At 41.2% G+C, this 20875-nt stretch overlaps 1 protein-coding gene across 23 annotated transcripts; it reads left to right on the top strand.

Annotated features, from left to right (window-relative positions):
* Positions 1-1865: 1865 nt before the first annotated feature.
* LOC139537608 (serine/arginine-rich splicing factor 7-like) lies at positions 1866-20718 on the top strand. 23 transcript variants are annotated; one of them, XM_071339115.1, is made up of 9 exons: positions 1866-2601; positions 2707-2794; positions 5913-6141; positions 6309-6491; positions 6674-6742; positions 6953-6994; positions 8771-8968; positions 19779-19871; positions 20298-20718. In XM_071339115.1, exons 3-9 carry the CDS (start codon positions 5921-5923, stop codon positions 20347-20349), a joined length of 858 nt encoding a protein of 285 aa, XP_071195216.1. In that variant the 5' UTR covers positions 1866-2601; positions 2707-2794; positions 5913-5920; the 3' UTR covers positions 20350-20718. The 23 variants fall into 23 exon arrangements, with proteins under 23 accessions (XP_071195216.1, XP_071195229.1, XP_071195213.1 ...); XM_071339112.1 differs by having other exon boundaries at positions 2410-2601; positions 8768-8968; XM_071339117.1 differs by having other exon boundaries at positions 2449-2601; positions 6956-6994.
* The last annotated feature ends 157 nt before the right edge of the window (positions 20719-20875 follow it).

The following is a 20875-nucleotide window of genomic DNA, read 5'->3' as shown; positions in this document are numbered from 1 at the left end:
AAACAGCTTACTACACAACATACACTTAGTATTACTTTCTTAGCTACAGTATACATATCTCCCTGGCATATTACATAATTTATGCAGCAGCATACAAAACATTTTTGGACTCACCTTGTGTTGTGCTCACTTGAACAGGAAGGTGGCATGGCGGTCCTTTGTGGGCAAATTTTGTCATCAAAGTCTGGCATTCGCTGGATGTATAGTGCTTTCAAGACAATTGGGAACTCTGAAAAAAACAAGGTCATTTCATGATGACGTCATTGATCTTCAGATCGTAGCTCTAGAAAGAGGCCCGAGTTCCCAACTTACAATTCCATTCTAAATGTATTTCCCAGTCGGAGCTCGTTTTTTCTGGAATTCCCAGTTGTCTTGAACTCACTGAAGTCAAGTTTTCACAGTTCCGAGTTAACAGTTGTTTTGAGCACGGCAAAATCATGCTTCATTGACAGCATGGCCAATGTTGAATGTTTATCATTTTAAATTTGGAAAAGAGATCCCTTAATCACAGATTTGGGACCACACAGCCACTGTCACTGATTCCTCCCAAACCACTCATTGTTGAATTTGCGATTTCCAACTTGTGTATCGTTAATGTCCAATGGCCGATGAGCACCGATACGTTTTATCTATAATTTCTCTTCATTATTTCTCTTCATATGACAAGGATTAAAAAGGATTTGCCAGTAGATTGTTGACTTGATTCATGATGATGACTGCTAGCTAAGATTTTAAAAGTATGATGTTGACATGATCAGTCCAATCCAAGCTACTGTTCATATAATGTGATTTGACATCATTTTATCTGTGGCCAATGACCTTGAGCCTTCTTGGACGGGCACTTCTATTCCAGTACCCAAGGGGATAGAATTTTCTAAGTCTACCCTTAAACTTGGAGGTGACTAGTGTCCCCATGAGTGACAGAACACTGAGCCAATCACGGCGCAACGCTCCATATTTTCTGCTGGCTTGCCCCACCACCACAGAAAGCACTGAGCTAGGTTGAAACACCTGCATTTTGGAGCTGCCTTACTCAAGAAAACAAAAAAGAGACCATGTTTGTATGCGGCTTTATTAACTCAAATATATATATTTTTTGCAAACAGATATGTGACACATATTAATGCCAAATAACATGCAAAACAGGCAAGTGCTAGAAATGTTGGGCTCAAAACTGGTGGGTCTCTGCCCCACCTGCCCTGAACGACAGGTCGCCACTGAATGTAATATAACTGAGAGTCTTTTTAATTTATTTTTTAATTTAACCTTTATTTAACTAGGCAAGTCAGTTAAGAACATTCGTATTTACAATGGCGGCCTACCAAACGGCAAAAGGCCTCATGCGGGGGCTGGGATTAAAAATAAATCATAAAATATAAATATAGGACAAAACACACATCACGACAAGAGAGACAACACAACACTACATAAAGAGAGACCTAAGACAACAACATAGCATGGTAGAAACAGAGCATGACAACAACATGGTAGCAGCACAAAACATGGTACAAACATTATTGGGCACAGACAACAGCGGAAAGTGCAAAAAGGTAGAGACAACAATACATCACGCAAAGCAGCCACAACGGTCAGTACGAGTGTCCATGATTGAGTCTTTGAATTAAGAGATTGAGATAAACTGTTCAATTTGAGTGTTTGTTGCAGATTTTTCCAGTCGCTAGCTACAGCGAACTGAAAAGACGCGCGACCCAGGTATGTGTGTGCTTTGGGGACCTTTAACAGAATGTGACTGGCAGAACGGGTGTTGTATGTGGAGGATGAGGGCTGCAGTAGATATCTCAGATAGGAAGGAGGCGTGCCCAAGAGGGTTTTATAAATAAGCATCAACCAGTGGGTCTCGCGACGGGTATACATTGATGACCAGTTTACGGAGGAGTATAGAGTGCATTGGTGGCAAATCTGATGGCCGAATGGTAGAGAACATCTAGGCGCTCGAGAGCATACCTGCCGATCCATAAATTATGTCTCCGTAATCTAGGATGGTCATCTGAATCAGTGTTAGTTTGGCAGCTGGGTGAAAGAGGAGTGATTACGATAGAGTAAACCAAGTCTAGATTTAACTTTAGCCTGTAGTTTTGATATGTGCTGCGACCGTCTAGCCATACTCCCAAGTATTTGTATGAGGTGACTACCTCAAGCTCGAGTCATGTTCAAGGGCTAGGCTGGAGCCAGACCCAATTGTGAAAAATGTTTCATTCATCCATCCACCTGTTTATTTTAATAGTCCATTTTTTCTAACTTGTGGAATAGTCCATTCAAAGTTAATGTATAATTGGCGTGTGACGTGTCGCTGGTATTTACCATGACTAGTAGTCGTCACTAGTTCCAATTTTCCCCCATTAATTTTTACACCAATTTTGAGTTTGTATACGCACGGTTTTAGTGGAAACCGTGCATAGTGTTTGTAGGAACCAATGGGATGTTACTATTGAGGAAATCCCTCCTCCTTGAAACCGAAAGAAGAAGCGCTCTCCGGTTGGCTGGCGGTATTTCCTTCCCTGGGTTATCTGTAAAACGTGCTGCTGCTCTGTGTGAAGAGCTAACAGCTAGGTCAATACGGGAAAGGTGGACCTGGAAAAGGTGAGTGCCCGGCTTGATTTGTAACTATGCTAAGGAAATGAAGACGACATTAATTACATGTATAAACTCGTAAAAAGAATTACATTTTCTTACTCGTGTTTTCAGCTGACGTCTGATTGAGGCCAACCGGGAAACGGTGTTCATTCACTCGCTGAGTTGAGGCGGCTAGTGTTAGCATAGCTATCTGCATCAAGTGAGTATGGCAGCCATTGAATATGGTGGTCCAAGCTGCGTTTTCGACAATTTGTTTTAAATCAAATTTAGGAAATCAAACATGCTTGGTGTAAATTTAAAGCAGTCTGTGTTTATATCGTGATATTTATCCTACTTGTATAGCCTTATTTGGTGAACAAAGCCGTATGAAACCAATGTGCGGCCTATCCTTCCTGACAAGCGCAGTACGCGCACTTTTTTGTACGGCACACACAGTTGCTAGCAAGCGAGCTAATTGTGTGCATTGGTCTCGGCTTAATTACGCATTTACCGGTAACAACTAATTACTGCTACTTGCAATGCATTAGCTACAGTTGTTAACGTTATGTAGTTATCAAAAGTACATGTCTGGCTGACCAGTTAGTTACTCAAAGTCCGCCCACAAGGCCTGAGAACTAGGCCAACATTTTTCGCTGCTAGAGGAGTTCCCACATTTATCCATAATGTGTATCCATAATGACAATTCTAATACAACTGGTAAAATTGATTTACCTTGTTCTCAGCATTTCACCCTTTCTGATATTGGTTCGTCACACAAATTATTTAATCTGAACTATATTAGTGATTATAGGGAATGGTTAAGAAAACATTGTGAAATTGTGTAACAAGGCACATTGCTTTAAAATCGATTTTTAAACTGGAGTATAAAAATCGAAAAGCCCCAACAGTTTGCTTTTATTAAATAAAACATTTTACATTCATGTGTGGCTGTAGGCATCTTGCTTTTTATTTTTTCCCAGTCATAATCCCTCTGGAACTAGATGGCTCTCGTCCCTCTTTCCTTTCCATCGTGAGTCCAGTACATAAAGTTTTATTATACTATTATTCAGTCACTACTACGATAATTTTTTAGCCAGTAATGAAGTTAATCTGTTCCTCTCTCTCCTGGCTTCAACTTTCTAGCCAATGTTGGCTCGCTAGTGCTACATACAGGGCTTGAGGCAAACTTTTTTTCCCACCATCATCCCAAAGTGCAATTTAAATCGTCCCAAACTGAAGATGACCAGTACCAAATTATTATTATTATTACTGGTAGCCTACTACTGAAATTGATAAATGGGTATGTCAACAGAGCCAGCAATTGACATTTAAAAGATTGCCCCTAAAAATTCCAACATTGGAATAATACTTAAATCTATTTTGCATAAATGTACACAATTAGTCTACATGTAAAAGTATAGCCTAGGTTTTAAGCGTTATTGGCTACGTACAGCCTCATGTCCACAGTGACGCTTACATGAGGGATATGCCAGAAATGTAACCAAACTTGACTTTTAATTAACATTAACATCTAAAGTCTTGGTTCTGTTGATGTAATTGAGGCACAGGTTCTTCAGATCAAATGGTCACAAGTTGAGAGAAAGGCCGGTGCACCGGCGCACATCACCCACTTGGCAATCTGAGCGAAGGCAGTCGGCATTCACAATCCTAGTCATATTAGCAACCCTTGTTGCATCTATAGATCTCCCCTCTTTCAACATTTCGAATGGATATTTTAATCTGTGGTGTCATTTGCATTTAGGATCCTTTGTCCATCGCCTACTCCTGTGTGCGCATTGCTGTGCTTGTAATGTGAATAAATAATAGTTGATATCAACATTTTAAGCTAAACGTTCTGATCTGTTGCGCCAGCCTCATTGCTTTTTTAAAATATATTTTTATGTACAGTAGGCTTAGTTGTATGAATTTTGGATCTATCGTCCCAGGGCTGTCCTTGAGTCTGTTTGGACCATCTCCGACTATATAGCATACCCAGAGAGAAAGCACAATATTGAATCCTCTCTCTGGAATTGTTGGATGATTATTTCTAATTTTATCTCCCCTGCTGTGTAGGCTCTAGTAATGATTGGTAGGACTGTGGGTGGTCAGGAAGCAACTCGTGCTGCTCTTCTCGCGCACTTGACTCTGCTGCGGCGCTTTCTCAACACCAATGACTGTGCTCAACACACAGCCCTCCGCACCACTCATTCTCAATAACCGCCTGCCTCACTGCCTGATAGTCAGTAGCAGCAGGGCACAGATAAAATAAATAATAATTCGATGCCATGATGGCCGCACTGCAATTTTGACATAGCTCAAAAAGCTGCGACCAATACATTTTCACCTGCGACATACTTTTCAAAGTAGCCTAATTTGTCGGGAAAGCTGCTGATATAGCAAACCTGGTTGGGTTTGATTCAAACCTGCTGGCAGCACACAAATAGTGATCAATTTGGTGTGTGTGACCTTTATTTAACTAGGCAAGTCAGTTGAGAACAAGTTATTTACAATGACGGCCAAACCCGGACGACGCTGGGCCAATTGTGCGCCGCCCTATGGGACTCCCAATCACGGCAGTTGTGATAGTCTGGATTCAAACCAGGGTGTCTGAAGTGATGCCTCTAGCACTGAGGTGCAGTGCCTTAGACCGCTAAGCCACTCGGGGGCAGTTGACCCGATTTGTAATTCCTGTGGTAAATTTGGGTTGACTTTGCATATCCTTATGGGGCTAGTTAGGGGCCATTGGTAAATTAGTGTACATGGGACAATAACATTCCAAATAGCTCCAAATTTCAATGACTTAACCTCAAACAACTATAAATTGCAGAAAATCTTATACAAATATTGAAAGCGTTTGAGAACTAAAAGGTGTGGAACATGAAAATATTATAATTTACTGTGTAATTTATTGACGGTCCCTGACTAGCCCCGGCGATTCAAAGTAAAACCAACTTGGCCACAGTTGCACACCAGCAACTCATGCCAACTGCGAACACACACTCATCAAACTAACACACAGCATTTCTTAATGATCTAAATCAAGACATCAGGCTGTCTGCAGCCACACATTAATTAGTTTTTTATTTAATAAGAGGCCAAGTGCGGTTGCCCTTTAATGTTAGCTAATGTTGTAGCGAGCTAGCTCACCTTGATTTCGCCTCTTTGTAGCTTGTGCTGAAACGATTTCATTGTTGACAGGGTGTTCCCATAACATGAGCTTCTGGATAAATTCAATCTTTTCATAAAATGATGAGTTGGTGATTATTTCCTACCCACCTAGTTCTGGAGATCTGCATGGTGCTTCAATGTCTGTTTGCCACTCCTTTATCTGGTTTCAGATTTTAAAATGTCCTACTCGTCATCACGAAGCTCCTCGCGTAACACTGACTGCAAGGTGTATGTAGGTGACCTAGGCAACGGTGCTGCCAAGGGGGAGTTGGAGCGGGCGTTCAGCTACTATGGACCTTTGCGCAGTGTCTGGGTGGCCAGAAACCCACCTGGTTTTGCCTTTGTCGAGTACGAAGATCCCAGAGATGCTGAGGATGCGACGAAGGGCATGGACGGCAAGTGAGTACACGTGTGGTTGAATTGCATACAGCAGCAGCACAATAATGATTGGATTCAAAGGGCTCAATCTATGACACTTGGACTTCAACATAAAATATTTTTTCTGATTTTTCCTCAATTGTATGCCCCAAAATGCCATCTATTCTTAAACCATTGTCATGTTTCAGAGTGCTCTGTGGTGCCCGCATAAGAGTGGAGTTGTCAACGGGTATGTCTCGCAAGTCGCGCCACGACCGCCCCAGCCGCCGGCACTTCGACCCCAACGACCGCTGCTACCAATGTGGCGAGAATGGCCATTATGCATATGACTGCTATCGCTTTAGCAAGAGGGGGGGTGGCCGCCGCAGCAGGTACAGTGTAGAGGCGGTCTTCTCCAGAATGTCTGTTATTGGAATGTCACTTGTTGAATGACATTGGAGCCACTTGTTGAGTGGCTCCAAGAGAATGTACTTTTTGTGGAGGCATGATACATACTTGTCTTTAAATGCTACACCTTTCTACTGCACATATTTGATCAATGATCCTCTCCCAGGTCCCGCTCACGGTCAAGGTCCAGAGGAAGGCGTTACCGCTCACGCAGCCGAAGCAACGGCCGCGACCGGTGAGTGGTTCTGTGTCACAAAAGGACCCCTGCAAGTTGACTCTAAAGGGCAAACTATCTTTTGAAAGACTTGGTCTCTTTATTTGATCATTTATTGTTCTAGCCGAACTCGAACCTGTCTGAAATTTGAAGAGACCTACCTGACTGATTCAGATCAGTGTTCTCTTAATTGCTATTAATAGCTTTATGAGTTCCCTTATCTCCCTCCAGCAGGTGTTATAAATCCCCATCATACTCAAAGCGCAAAAGCAGGTAAGACTTAATCTACTGCAGAAATTGGTGAACATATTTTTCTCTTTATTGTATTTTTTTCTGGCTTAGTTTGTAGCTATCATCCCAACTACAGTGCCTTCAGGAAGTGTTCACACCCCTTGATTTTTCTACGTTGTGGGATTAAAATTGATTTCATTGTCCTTTTTTTTGTCAACGATCTACACAATACTCTGTCAAAGTGGAAGAAACTTGTGGGTACACTAGCAGAATTTGATTACCAAGGTTAGCGGTTCCAAGCCTGTTCTATTAATTATATTTCTGTTTGCTGCTGCATTGAGGGGGTGTTGCCTAGGCAACCGAAGACTCATTTGCTTGTTTCAACAAGAAGCAACAAAGTTTAATCACATTGTTAAAAAATGCTAATGCATAAGTATTCAACCCCTTGAGTCACTACATTTTAGAATCACCTTTGGCAGTGATTACAGCTGAGTCTTTCTGTGTAAATCTGAGCTTTGCACACATGGATTGTCCAATTATTTATTTTAATAATCAATGGACAAATAAACTGTCAGGTTGGTTGTTGATCATTGCTGGACAGCCATTTAAGTCCTGCCATAGATTTACAAGCCGATTTAAGTAAAAACTAAGGAACATTCAATTTCATCTTGATAAGCAACTGTTTTAGGTTATTGTCCTGCTGAAAGGTGAATTAGTCTCCCAGTGTCTGTTGGAAAGCAGACAAACAGGTTTTCTGCTAGGATTTTGCCTGTGCTTAGCTCTTCCACATATTTTTTATCCTTTAAAAAAAACTCAATAGTCCTTGCCGATGCCAAGCATACCCATAACATGATGCAGCCACCACTATGCTTGAAAATATGAAGTGGTACTCCGTGATGTGTTGAGTTGGATTCGTCCCGAAGATAACGCTTTGTATTCAGGACATGAAGTTAATTTCTCTGCCACGTCTTTTGCGAGTTTTACTTTAGTGCCTTATTGCTAACATGATGCATGTTTTGGAATATTTTTTATTTTGTGTGGGCTTCCTTTTCACTGTCCATTAGGATAGTATTGTGGATGTTGTTGGTCCAGCCTCAGTTTTTGCCTATCACAGCCATAAAACTCAACTGTTTGGCCTCATGGTGAAATCCCTGAGCGGTTTCCTTCCTTTCCGGCAATTGGGTTAGGAAGGTCGTGTGTATCTTTAGTGACTGGGTGTATTGATACACCATCCAAAGTGTAATTAAGGACTTCTCCATGCTCAACGGGTTATTCAATGTCTGCTTTTTTTGTTTTGTTTTTACCCATCTACCAATAGGTGCCCTTTGCGAGGCATTGGAAAAACTCCTTGGTCTTTGTGGTTGAATCTGTTTGAAATTCTATGCTATTATTGGGTGTATTTTTTTTTAACAGCTGAGGTAGTCATTCAAAAAACCATGGTAAACTATAATTTCACATAGTAAGTCCATGCAATATATTATGTGAATAGTTAACCACATTCCCCCCCCCCCCCCCCCCCAGAACCTATTTAGGCTTGCCATTAACAGAGTTGAATACCTATTGACTCAAAACTTTTATTTTTTAATAATAATAAAAACATGATTCCACTTTGACATGGGGTATTGTGTGTAGGTCAGAGATACAATCACAATTTAATCCATATTAAATTCAGGCTGTAACACAAAGTAGATAAAGTCAAGGAGTTTGAAGACTTTCTAAAGGCACTATAGGCACCCAACCCTTAGTTTGCTTATAGTGGATAGAGCAGCTTTGAATAAATGACATGATGACGCTGAGGGTATTGTCTTTGCACAGTAGATCTGGGTCCCCAGCACGTTCCAAGTCCAGAAGTCCAGTGCGCAGGTCGTCCAGAAGTCCAGTGCGCAGGTCGTCCAGAAGTCCAGTGCGCAGGTCGTCCAGAAGTCCAGTGCGCAGGTCGTCCAGAAGTCCAGTGCGCAGGTCGTCCAGAAGTCCAGTGCGCAGGTCGTCCAGAAGTCCAGTGCGCAGAGCAGCAAGGTAAGGCTCACATACACGATAGTCAGTAATGAAGTGGTCTTTCTACATGGTAGGCCCATCGTCCAGCTCTTATTGAGACAGATTATGCAACTGAAAGTAATGACTGATACAATCAATTTAAGTGCTACTTTCATTTTGTGTAGTGTCGCCACTGCCCCCTCTAAGGGGTTTTCATCAATGTTGAAAAACAACCTATATTGCACCCAAGGCTGTACTGTCATGGCAGAGGCAGCTTACTGGTGAAATCTATTCCTTGGGAGAATAATACAGGACTTTGGCACGGTTTAAAGTAGAGCTAATCTACAATCTGACTAGAAGACCTGATAATTGCTATATGTTGAATGTATGCCAATAACCAAGTTTCCATTCAACTATTTTTGTGAGTAAAGTACCTGTTGGGTAAACAAGAAAACCCTGATGGAAACTAAAATTGTTAAATATCGGCAAAACAAAATCCGCTAGACGAGGGTGGGTATTTTTTTGTTGATTAGATTATGCGGTGAATTGAGGCATAAACAATTTCTTGTGCAATTGTTTCAGATTCTTATGGTCACGTACAGAGTTGCAGGTGTGATTGCAGGGTACAGTGAAAATATTAGGCTTTGAGCTCCAACATGCAGGACTAGTGAAATAATGAAAATTGTTATAAAATGAACTATATAAATAACACTATACATAATAATAACTGAGGCAGTGATGAATGAATAAGTGTCCATTGGGGTGGAGGCAGAGTAAACGCTGTTGGTGGGGTGGAATGACCATAGAGAAATGTCAGGAGAGAAATGGAGAGAAATGTCCTTGGCGGGGGAGCTGACTAGTCGTGGTTATTCAGCAGCCTGAGGGTAGAAACTATTGACCAGTGGTTCAGTTTTTAGCATCATGCTCCTGTACTGCCTGCATCTGAGTGATTGAAGCGGGGAGAACAAGGCGTGGCTGGTGTCCCTGATGATCTTCCTGCCACACCTGGTGCTGTAGGTGTCCTGTAGGGCACCCAATGGTGCGTTCGGCTGCACGTATCACCCTCTGAAGAGCATTGCGGTCCACAGCGGTGGAGTTGCTGTACCAGGCTGTGATGCAGTCCAACAGTATGCTCTCTGGTGCGCCAGAAAACTGAGGGCCCTCAGGGACAGGCTGGGGGTGGCCCGTCAAGAAGTCCAGGACTCAGTTGCAAAGGGAGGAGTTCAGACCCAGGGTTCTGAGCTTTGTAATGAGCTTATTTTTTTTATTTTACCTTTTTTTAACTAGACAAGTCAGTTAACCTTTCAGTGATACCCATCCCGGATCCGGGAGCATCCTCATCAAAAAAGCTGACTAGCCTAGCCTAACGGGACAGAGATATCATATAATATAATTGTCATGAAATCACAAGTCCAATACAGCAAATGAAAGATAAACATCTTGTGAATCCAGCCATCATTTCCGATTTTTAAAATGTTTTACAGCGAAAACACTGTATTTCTATTAGCTAACCGCAATAGCCAAAGACTCAACCGCATATTTTCACCATGTTTCTACCGCATAGGTAGCTATCACAAAACCGACCAAATAGATATAATTAGTCACTAACCAAGAAACAACTTCATCAGATGACAGTCTTATAACATGTTATACAATACATTTGTTTTGTTCGAAAAATGTGCATATTTGAGGTATAAATCATAGTTTTACATTGCAGCTACCATCACAAATAGCACCGAAGCAGCCAGAATAATTACAGAGAGCAACGTGAAATGCATAAATACTCATCATAAAACATTTATGAAAAATACATGTTGTACAGCAAATGAAAGATAAACATCTTGTGAATCCAGCCAATATTTCAGATTTAAAAAAAGAAAAAAAAAAAAAAGAAAAAGTGTTTTACAGCTAAAACACAATATAGAATTATATTAGCTTACCACAATAGCCAAACACACAAATGCCTTTATTCACCGCAAAAGGTAGCTATCGCAAAAACCAGCAAAAGATATAAAATTATTCACTAACCTTGAACAACTTCATCAGATGATAGTCTTATAACATCAGGTTATACAATACACTTATGTTTTGTTCGAAAATGTGCATATTTTGAGCTGCAAACCGTGGTTATACATTGTGAATATGTAGCAACATTTCCCCAGAATGTCCGGAGCTATTTTGGACACTCACCTAATCTGACCAAAGAACTCATCATAAACTTTACATAAAAATACTTGTTGTATGGCAAATGAAAGATACACTGGTTCTTAATGCAACCACCGTGTTAGATTAAAAAAAACAAAAAACTTTACCATAACGTACAGCTTGCGTTATTGTGAGACAGCACTCACCAAAACGGCGGAGAAAAGGACTCAACAATTTACACAGAAATACGAAATAACATCATAAATTGTTCTTACTTTTGCTGAGCTTCCATCAATCTTGTACAAGGAGTCCTTGGTCCAGAATAAATCGTTGTTTGGTTTTAGAATGTCCTTCTGTCGAATTCGCGCCACAATGCTAGCCAAGGTTGATAACGTTCCCACCCTCTCTTGACGCAAAGAATAGAAAACTCAGTCCCAATAAACGTTGAATAAACTGATAAAACTCTGTTGAAAAAATCTACTTTACGATTATATTATCACATGTATCAAATAAAATCAGAGCCGGAGATATTCGCCGTGTAAACCGAAAGCTTTTCAGAAGCTAATGTCGAGCTCCGCCTCGCGCCTTGGTAGACAAAGGAAATTCCTGACCTGCCACTCCAAAAGCTCTTGTTCGACCTCAGATCAAGCTAGACACCCCATTCCACCTTCCACTGCCTGTTGACATCTAGTGGAAGGCGTATGAAGTGCATGCATATCGATAAATATAAGGCAATTGAATAGGCAGGCCCTGAAACAGAGCCCCATTTTCAGAATTTTCACTTCCTGTCTGGAAGTTTGCTGCCAAATGAGTTCTGTTTTACTCACAGATATAATTCAAACAGTTTTAGAAACGTGAGTGTTTTCTATCCAACAGTAATAATAATATGCATATTGTATGATCTAGAATAGAGTACGAGGCCGTTTAAATTGGGCACGATTTTTTCCAAAGTGAAAATAGCGCCCCCCTATTGACAAGAAGTTTTAAGAACAAATTCTTATTTTCAATGACGGCCTAGGAAGAGTGTTCAGGGGCAGAATGACAGATTTTTACATTGCCAGCTCTGGGATTTGATCTCACAACCTTTCGGTTACTAGTCCAACGCTCTAACCACTAGGCTACCTGACGCCCCACTATAGGTCACTATGGCATTGAAGACCGAGCTGTAGTCGATGAACATCATTCTAACATGCATTTCTTTTGTCCAAGTGGGTAAGGGCAGTGTGCAGGGCAAAGGCGATTGCGTTGTCCTTGGATCTGTCAGGGCGGTAGGCAAATTGGAAAGGGTTGAGGGAGGAAGCGATATGGTCTTTGACTAGCCTCTCGAAGCACTGATGGTGGAAGTGCGTGCTACTGGTCGGTAGTCATTCAGTTGGCTCACTTACCTTTTCTTGTGCACAGGTATGATAGTGGACATCTTGAAGCAGGTGGGTATAGAGTAGAGGTAGACCGATGATTTTTCAACGCCGATACCGGTTTATTGGAGGACCAAAAAAAGCCGATACCGGTTTATTGGAGGACCAAAAAAAGCCGATACCGATTAACTTCTTTCAGCTGGGGGGCAGAATTTTTATGTTTAGAAAAATAACGTTCCCAAGGTAAACTGACTATTTCTCGGGTCCAGATGCTAGAATATGCATAGAATTGACAGATTAGGATAGAAAACACTCAAAAGTTTCCAAAACTGTCAAAATATTGTCTGTGAGTATAACAGAACTGATTTTGCAGGCGAAAACCTGAGGAAATCCAACCCGGAAGTGCCTTTTATTTGGAAAAATCCCTGTTCCGTTGCCTGCCCCTCCATTTTTAAAGGGGTATCAACCAGATTCCTTTTCCAATGGCTTCCTCAGGCTGTGACCAGGCTTTAGACATAGTTTCAAGCTTTTATTTTGAAAAATTGGCGAGATTTTTCAAAACGCGTCAGGTGTCCTTTGATTAGTTCCTGTGCGTGAGAGATGTAGCTCGACATTTTCTTTCTCTGTAGTATTGAATAGGTTACCGTCCGGTTGAAATATTATCGATTATGTATGTTAAAAACAACCTGAGGATTGATTATAAAAAACCGTTTGACATGTTTCTACGAACATTACGGATACTTTTTGGAATTTGTCTGCCTTTCAGGTCCGGAACGAGCCTGTGGTTTTCTGAACATAACGCGCAAACCAAATGGCGGTTTTTGATTATAAAACGTATCTTTATCGAACAAAAATTACATTTATTGTGTAACTGGGAGTCTCGTGAGTGCAAACATCCGAAGATTATCAAAGGTAAGCTATTAATTTTATTGCTTTTCTGAATTGCGTGACCAAGCTAATTTGAGGCTAGCTGTTCTTACTGTTTTGTCTAGTGATGAACTCACAAACGCTTGGATTGCTTTCGCTGTAAAGCATATTTTCAAAATCTGACACGATAGGTGGATTAACAACAAGCTAAACTGGTGTTTTGGTATATTTCACTTGTGATTTCATGATTATAAATATTTGTATTTATTTATTTATTTGGCGCTCTGCAATTCAGCGGTTGTTTGCGAAAATGATCCCGCTAAAGGGATCCGTGCGGCAAGAAGTTAATCGGCCGATTTAAATAAAACATTTATTAAATTAATTTTTTTATTACTTAAAAATATATATATTTTTTTATTTTTTATTATTTTGTTATTTAAAAAATATATTTTGTAATGACAATTACAACAATACTTCATATAATACATGAATAAAATCAATTTAGTCTCAAATAAATAAAGAATTATGTTTGGTTTAAATAATGCAAAAACAAAGTGTTGGAGAAGAAAGTAGAAGTGCAATATGTGCCATGTAAAAAAAGCTAACGTTTATTAAGTTCCTTGCTCAGAACATGAGAACATATGAAAGCTGGTGGTTCCTTTTAACATGAGTCTTCAATATTCCCAGGTAAGACGTTTTAGGTTGTAGTTATTATAGGACTATTTCTCTCTACCATTTGTATTTCGTATACCTTTGACTATTGGATGTTCTTATAGGCACTATAGTATTGCCAGCTTAATCTCGGGGGTTGATAGGCTTGAAGTCATAAACAGCGCAATGCTTGAAGCACAGCGAAGAGCTGCTGGCAAACGCAGGAAAGTGCTGTTAGAACGAATGCTTACGAGCCTGCTGCTACCTACCACCTCTCAGAATGCTCTATCAAATCAGACTATCAAATCAAAGGCATAATTATAATATACACATGGAAATACGAGCCGTAGGTAATTAATATGGTCAAATCAGGAAAACATTTCGAAAACAAAACATTTATTCTTTCAGTGAAATACGGAACCGTTCTGTATTTTATCGAACTGGTGGTATCCCTAAGTGTAAATATTGCTGTTACATTGCACAACCTTCAATGTTATGTCATAATTATGTAAAATTCTGGCAAGTTCATTATGGGCTTTGTTAGGAAGAAATGGTCTTTACACAGTTTGCAACGAGCCAGGCGGCCCAAACTGCTCCATATACCCTGACTCTGCTTGCACAGAACAGAACGCAGAACAAGAGAAGTGGCACAATTTCCCTAGTTAAAATAAATTCATGTTAGCAAGCAATATTAACCAAATATGCAGGTAAAAAAAATATGCTTGTGTATTGATTTTAACCTCACTAGGGTATGTGGGACGGTAGCGTCCCGCCTCAACAGCCAGTGAAACTGCAGGGCGCCAAATTCAAAACGACAGAAATCCCATAATTAAAATTCCTCAAACATACAAGTATTTTACACCATTTTAAAGATACACTTGTTGTAAATCCAGCCACAGTGTTCAATTTCAAAAAGGTTTTACGACGAAAGCACACCAAACGATTATGTTAGGTCACCGCCAAGTCACAGAAAAACAGCCATTTTCCCAGCCAACGAGAGGAGTCACAAAAAGCAGAAATAGAGAAAATTAATCACTAACATTTTACTAACCTTTGATCTTCATCAGATGACACTCATAGGACTTCATGTTACACAATACATGTATGTTTTGTTCGGTAAAGTTCATATTTATATCCAAAAATCTGAGTTTACATTGGCGCGTTATGTTCAGTAGTTCCAAAACATCCGGTGATTTTGCAGAGCCACATCAATTTACAGAAATACTCATAATAAACATTGCTAAAAGATACACCTGTAAATCATGGAATTTTAGATATACTTCTCCTTAATGCAACCGCTGTGTCAGATTAAAACATTTATTTTTTATTTTTTTATAAACTTTACGGAAGAAGCACACCATGCTATAATCTGAGTACAGCGCTCAGAGACCAACACAACCCAAACAGATATCCGCCATGTTGTGTAGTCAACAGAAGTCGGAAATAGCATTATAAATATTCACTTACCTTTGATTTTCATCAGAATGCACTCCCAGGAATCCCAGTTCCACAAATGTTTGTTTTGTTCGGTAATGTCCATCATTTGTCCAAAAATGACGCGCAATCACTAGGTGCAGATAGTCAAAGTTCCATTACAGTCCGTAGAAACATGTCAAGAATCAATCTTTAAGATGTTTTTAACATAAATCTTCAACAATCTTCAGAAATGCAATGGATCGCAAGCTATCTATCAGGTGAACGCGCATGGTCAGCTCGTGGCTCTCTGGCAGAAATCTGACTCAATCCCCTCTTTCACCCCCACTTCACAGTAGAAGCATCAAACAAGGGTCTAAAGACGGTTGACTTCTAGTGGAAGCCTTAGGAAGTGTAAAATGACCAATATCCCACTGTATATTGGATAGGCAAACCTACAAACCTCAGATTTCCCACTTCCTGGTTGGATTTGTTTCTCAGGTTTTTGCCTGCCATATGAGTTCTGTTATACTCAGACATCATTCAAACAGTTTTAGAAACTTCAGAGTTGTGTATCCAAATCTACTAATTATATGCATATTCTAGCTTTTATGGCTGAGTAGCAGGCAGTTTAATTTGGGCATGCTTTTCATCCTAAATTCCCAATGCTGCCCCTTACCCTAGAGAAGTTAAGGCATTGAGGTTTGTGGTTAGGTACACATTGGTGCAACGACAGTGCTTTCTTCGTGAATGCGCTAGTTAAATCATTACCCGTTTGGCGAAGTAGGCTGTGATTTGATAAATTAACATGCACCGCATTGACTATAAGCAATGCAGGACAAGCTAGATAACTACACATGGTTGATGATATTACTAGTTTAACTAGTGATTATGTTTAGATTGGTTGTTTTTTTATAAGAAGTTTAATGCTAGCTTGCAACTTACCGTGGCTCCTTACTGCACTAGCGTAACAGGTGGTAAGCCTGCCACGCAGTCTCCTCGTGGAGTGTAATGTAATCGGCATTGCAACCGATTACCGGTTTTTGTTATGAAAACTTGAAATCAGCCCTGATTAATCGGTCGACCTCTAGAATAGAGGCCTGAGCTAGGGGGAGATTGAAAATGTCAGAACATAACAGCTAGCTGATCTACACATGCTCAGGGCATGGCTAGAGATGCAATCTGGGCTGGCAGACTTGCTAAGGTTAACACGTTTTGAAAGACTTATCTCCTCAGGAGAGACTGAGTATGTAGCTCACGTTTTCAACGTGGGCTCTCCTCGGCAGCTCATGGTCATTGTGCTCAAATATTGAGAAGAATATGTTTACCTTGTGTGGTAGGGTGGTGTTGGTGACTATGATGTGGCTGGCTTTCTTTTTGTAATCTGTGTTTGTTAGAAGTCTCTGCCACATACGCCTTGTATCCGACCAGCTGAATTGCTCCTCCACTTCGTCTCTACTTGTTTCGCCATGATCAATCTGCGTAAGTCAATTATTGTCCCCGGTCACCTTGCCCTGTTTATAAGCAGCATCTCTGTTTCCCTACAAGGGTATCAATACACTTTTATTACATATTTTTTTTTGGGGGGGGGGGCTATTAATCAATGGTTTTTGATTCAGGTACGTTTTGAAAGATCCTATCGGTAAACATTAACTAAGCATTTTTTTTTTTTAAATGGATCCGGTGACTGAGTGCATATTCGTTGACATCTCCAGAGGCAACCCGGAACACATTCCAGTCCACGTGATCAAAACAGTATTGGAGCGTGAATTCTGATTGGTTGGACCAACGCTTTACCGACCTGATCACCGGAACTTCCCTCTAGAGTCTTTGTTTGTAAGCGGGGAGAAGCAAGATGGGGTCATGGTCGTATTTTCCAAAAGGACGGGAGAGGGCCTTGTACCTGTGTCAAAGGTGTGTAGCAATGGTCAAGAGTAGAATTTCCGTGAGTTAGACAGTTGATGTGTTGGTAATAATTTGGGAGCACGGTTCTCATTACTTTTATTTAAGTCCCCTGCAACAGTGTACTCTGCCTCCTGGAATGCAGTCTCCAGTTTGTTCAGGGTCCAATGAAGACCTTTGAGAGCCTTTTTGGTGTCGGCTTGGGGCGAGATGTACACACCTATGGCGATTAATCCTGGTGAACTCTCTCGAAGATAAAAAGGACAACATTTTATGACCAAGTATTCCAAGTCGGCGGAGCAGAAACTCAAGTTCCTGTAAGTTTCCACCAACGCACCATGTGTTGGTCATAAAGCAGAGCCCACCGCTCTTGCCAGAGAGCCCGCTTCCTATCTGCTCAAAACTAAAACCTGCTGGTTGTATATCATCTGTCTGGATGTCGGAGGAAAGCAAAGCCTCAGGGGAAAAAAGTGTTGCAGGATCTGATGTCCCACTGGAAGGAGATCCTTGCTCTGAGTTTGTAAAGTTTGGTCAATAATGATTGAACATTGGTGAGTACTATAATCAAATCAAAGTTTATTTCTCACATGCTTACTTACAAGCCCTAACCAACAGTGCAATTTTAAAGTAAAAAATAGGTATTAGGTAAACAATATATAAAGAAAACAGTGAAAGGCTTTATACAGGTGGTACCGGTACAGTCTGTGTGGGGGCACCAGTTAGTCTGGCTAATTGAGGTAATATGTAGGTATAGATGATGAACATAGAAGAGTAGCAGCAGCGTAAAAGAGGGGTTGGCGGGACACAATGCAAATAGTCCGGGTAGTCATTTGATTACCTGTTCAGGAGTGTTATGGCTTGGGGGTAAAAGTTGTTGAGAAGCCTTTTGGTCCTAGACTTGGCGTTTCCGGTACCGCTTGCCATGTGGTAGCAGAGAGAACAGTATGGCTGGGGTCTTTGACAATTTTTAGGGTCCTCTGACACCGCCTGGTATAGAGGTCCTGGATGGCAGGCAGCTTAGCCCCACTGATGTGCTGGGCCGTAAGCACTAACCTCTGTGGTGCCTTGCGGTCGGAGGCCGAGCAGTTGCCGTACCAGGCAGTGATGCAATCAGTCACTCTTCAGGATCTGCCAAATCTTTTCAATCTCCTGAGGGGGAATAGGTTTTGTCGTGTCCTCTTAATGACTGTCTTGGTGTGTTTGGACCATGTTAGTTTGTTAGTGATGTGGACACCAAGGAACTTGAAGCTTTCAACCTGCTCCACTGTAGCCCTGTCGATGAGAATGGGGGCGTGCTCGGTCCTTTTTTCCCTGTATTCCACAATCATCTCCTTTGTCTTGATTACGTTGAGGAATAGGTTGTTATTCTGGCACCACCCGGCCAAGTCTCAGACCTCCCTATATGCTCTCGTCGTTGTCGGTGATCAGGCCTACCACTGTGTCGTCTGCAAACTTAATTATGGTGTTGGAGTCGTGCTTGGTCATGCAGTCGTGGGTGAACAGGGAGTACAGGAGGGGACTGAGCACGTACCCCTGAGGGGCTCTAGTGTTGCTACCTACCCTCACCACCTGGGGGCGGCCCGTCAGGAAGTCCAGGATCCAATTGCAGAGGGAGGTGTTTAGTCCCAGGATCCTTAGCTTAGTGATGAGCTTTGAGGGCATTATGGTGTTGAACGCTGAGCTGTCGTCAATTAATAATCTGTAATGGAAGACTGGTTGCCCAGCATTTTAGTGAGATTAAGACCCCGCCACGTCTGCCTCGCCGTCGGGCGTCTTTTCTGCCTACTCTCTGGTAGGACTCCCAAGCACCTCGGCTCCTCGGGTCTATTGTTCTGTTTCAGGGATTTCTAGGAGGTCAGGTGGACGGTGAGTACCCAGCGATTCGTATTCCAAAATTCTACCTGTGTGAGTAGTAATGCACGAAACACTAAGGAAATTTGAGAAACACAAGGGGGAAAAACTAAGAAACCTGAAATGTTTTATCGAAGCTCAAGGTGTGCCCTCTTAGCCATTGTTGATAGAATAACAATATTGCGGTAGTGTGGCGTGGTTCTCACTTAGACTTAAAAAAGCGTGCACACTATATTAGGCTACAGTTTCAATAAATTGTGATTAACTTCACAAGGTGGATGGAAGTGCATCGTGATAAGCTTGATGCTCCTTTCCAATAGATGGGTGTCAAGACAAGTGTGCATTTGTTTATCGCAGACTTTTTGTGCAAAAACCATTGACAAAGTAAAAAAATGGGATGGATTTATTTTGATTTTTCTGTAAATGAAAGTAGACAGTGCACTGTCATTACAGACAGCCTTTTATTCACAAGAAGCCAGTTTGATGACAAATACCTCTGTTGGTAAAATGCCAATATTATATTTGCTAAAATATTTGACAAATTGATGGAAACTTAGCTAGTGCTTGAAGTGGAATGAAATTGGCTGCCAGTACAAAAAATAACCAGTATTGCAATGAGGATTTAGTCCCCATCTTGCCTACTGACCATCATGCCGTTTCCTCTGCAGTCGCTCCCGGTCCGTGTCCCGCCCCAGGGCGCGCAGCGTCTCCAGATCTCGCTCCCGGTCCAAGTCCCGCTCAGCCACCACCAAGAGGGACAGGTATTGAACTTCAATCTTCACACCCCTACATATTTGTTTTCTGTCATGTGGCACTGACATAAGACTATTTTTATTCATGCATGTGGTACTGGAGACAGTTAAATTCAACTGGTCAAAACGGGTCACCTGTCTAAACTGGTTTTCCCATCTTCTGCACCACCGATGTAGTCTTTTTCCAGTTTTATCCCAGATTACTCGCTATTGTGTAGTAATTGGGATTTCCAGATGCTCGTTCAACTTTCAGTTTCTACCATTTTTGCCCCCTGTATCTAAACACAATTATATTTTCAATTAGGATTAGTGGTTTGAGTGCTCTCCACACTGCCTGGTGCACTATGCTTAAAGAATAGCTATGCTAATGTTCTTGTTTTGTTTCGAAGGTCGTGCTCCACTGAAAATGCTAACGGTCTTCATCCCTTGTGTCAGTCGATCCAGGTCTCCGAGCCAGAGGAAAAGCCCCACTCCTGATGCCGACTGACCATGGGGGTGAGACCGCTCCCTGCCCTCTCCTGTTCCGCTGTCCCCGTTTGCCTCGGGGCTTGAAGCCATTTTACACCTTTGTCTATGTATTTGATTTCTTTCTCCTGTCATTTTTTAATTTATCCCTTGCTTTTCATCCTCTGGCTTTGGCATTATTTCATCTGTATGTACAAAGGATTCCCAAACTCCTTTTTCCATCATGTACATTTCAATGGCTTGTTTTAGTCTTTTTTTTTTTTTGCATTCTGTGCGTTTTACTCCAGTTTGTCTTTTTTTTTTTTTTTTTTTAAGCTAAATGATTTGGGGTTTTCTTTCATTTTCAATGTAAATGGCGGGATCTTTTTAATAAAATGAATCTTTACACTAACGTTAGTGATCTAATTCATGGTCCAAGTGGTTTTAACTTCTCACCATTGACTCAGATGCATTTTAAAACTTGGATTGAATTTTTCAATGAAATTGTCTAATTGGGATCAGAGTCATTATGAATCACATTTAAACAATAGCTGATGTCAGCGTATTTA

This window comes from Salvelinus alpinus, chromosome 13 (assembly GCF_045679555.1).
Source record: "Salvelinus alpinus chromosome 13, SLU_Salpinus.1, whole genome shotgun sequence".
NCBI lineage: Eukaryota > Metazoa > Chordata > Actinopteri > Salmoniformes > Salmonidae > Salvelinus > Salvelinus alpinus.
The sequence above is the reverse complement of the archived record's forward strand: the minus strand, read 5'-3'. Positions and strand labels throughout refer to the sequence as shown.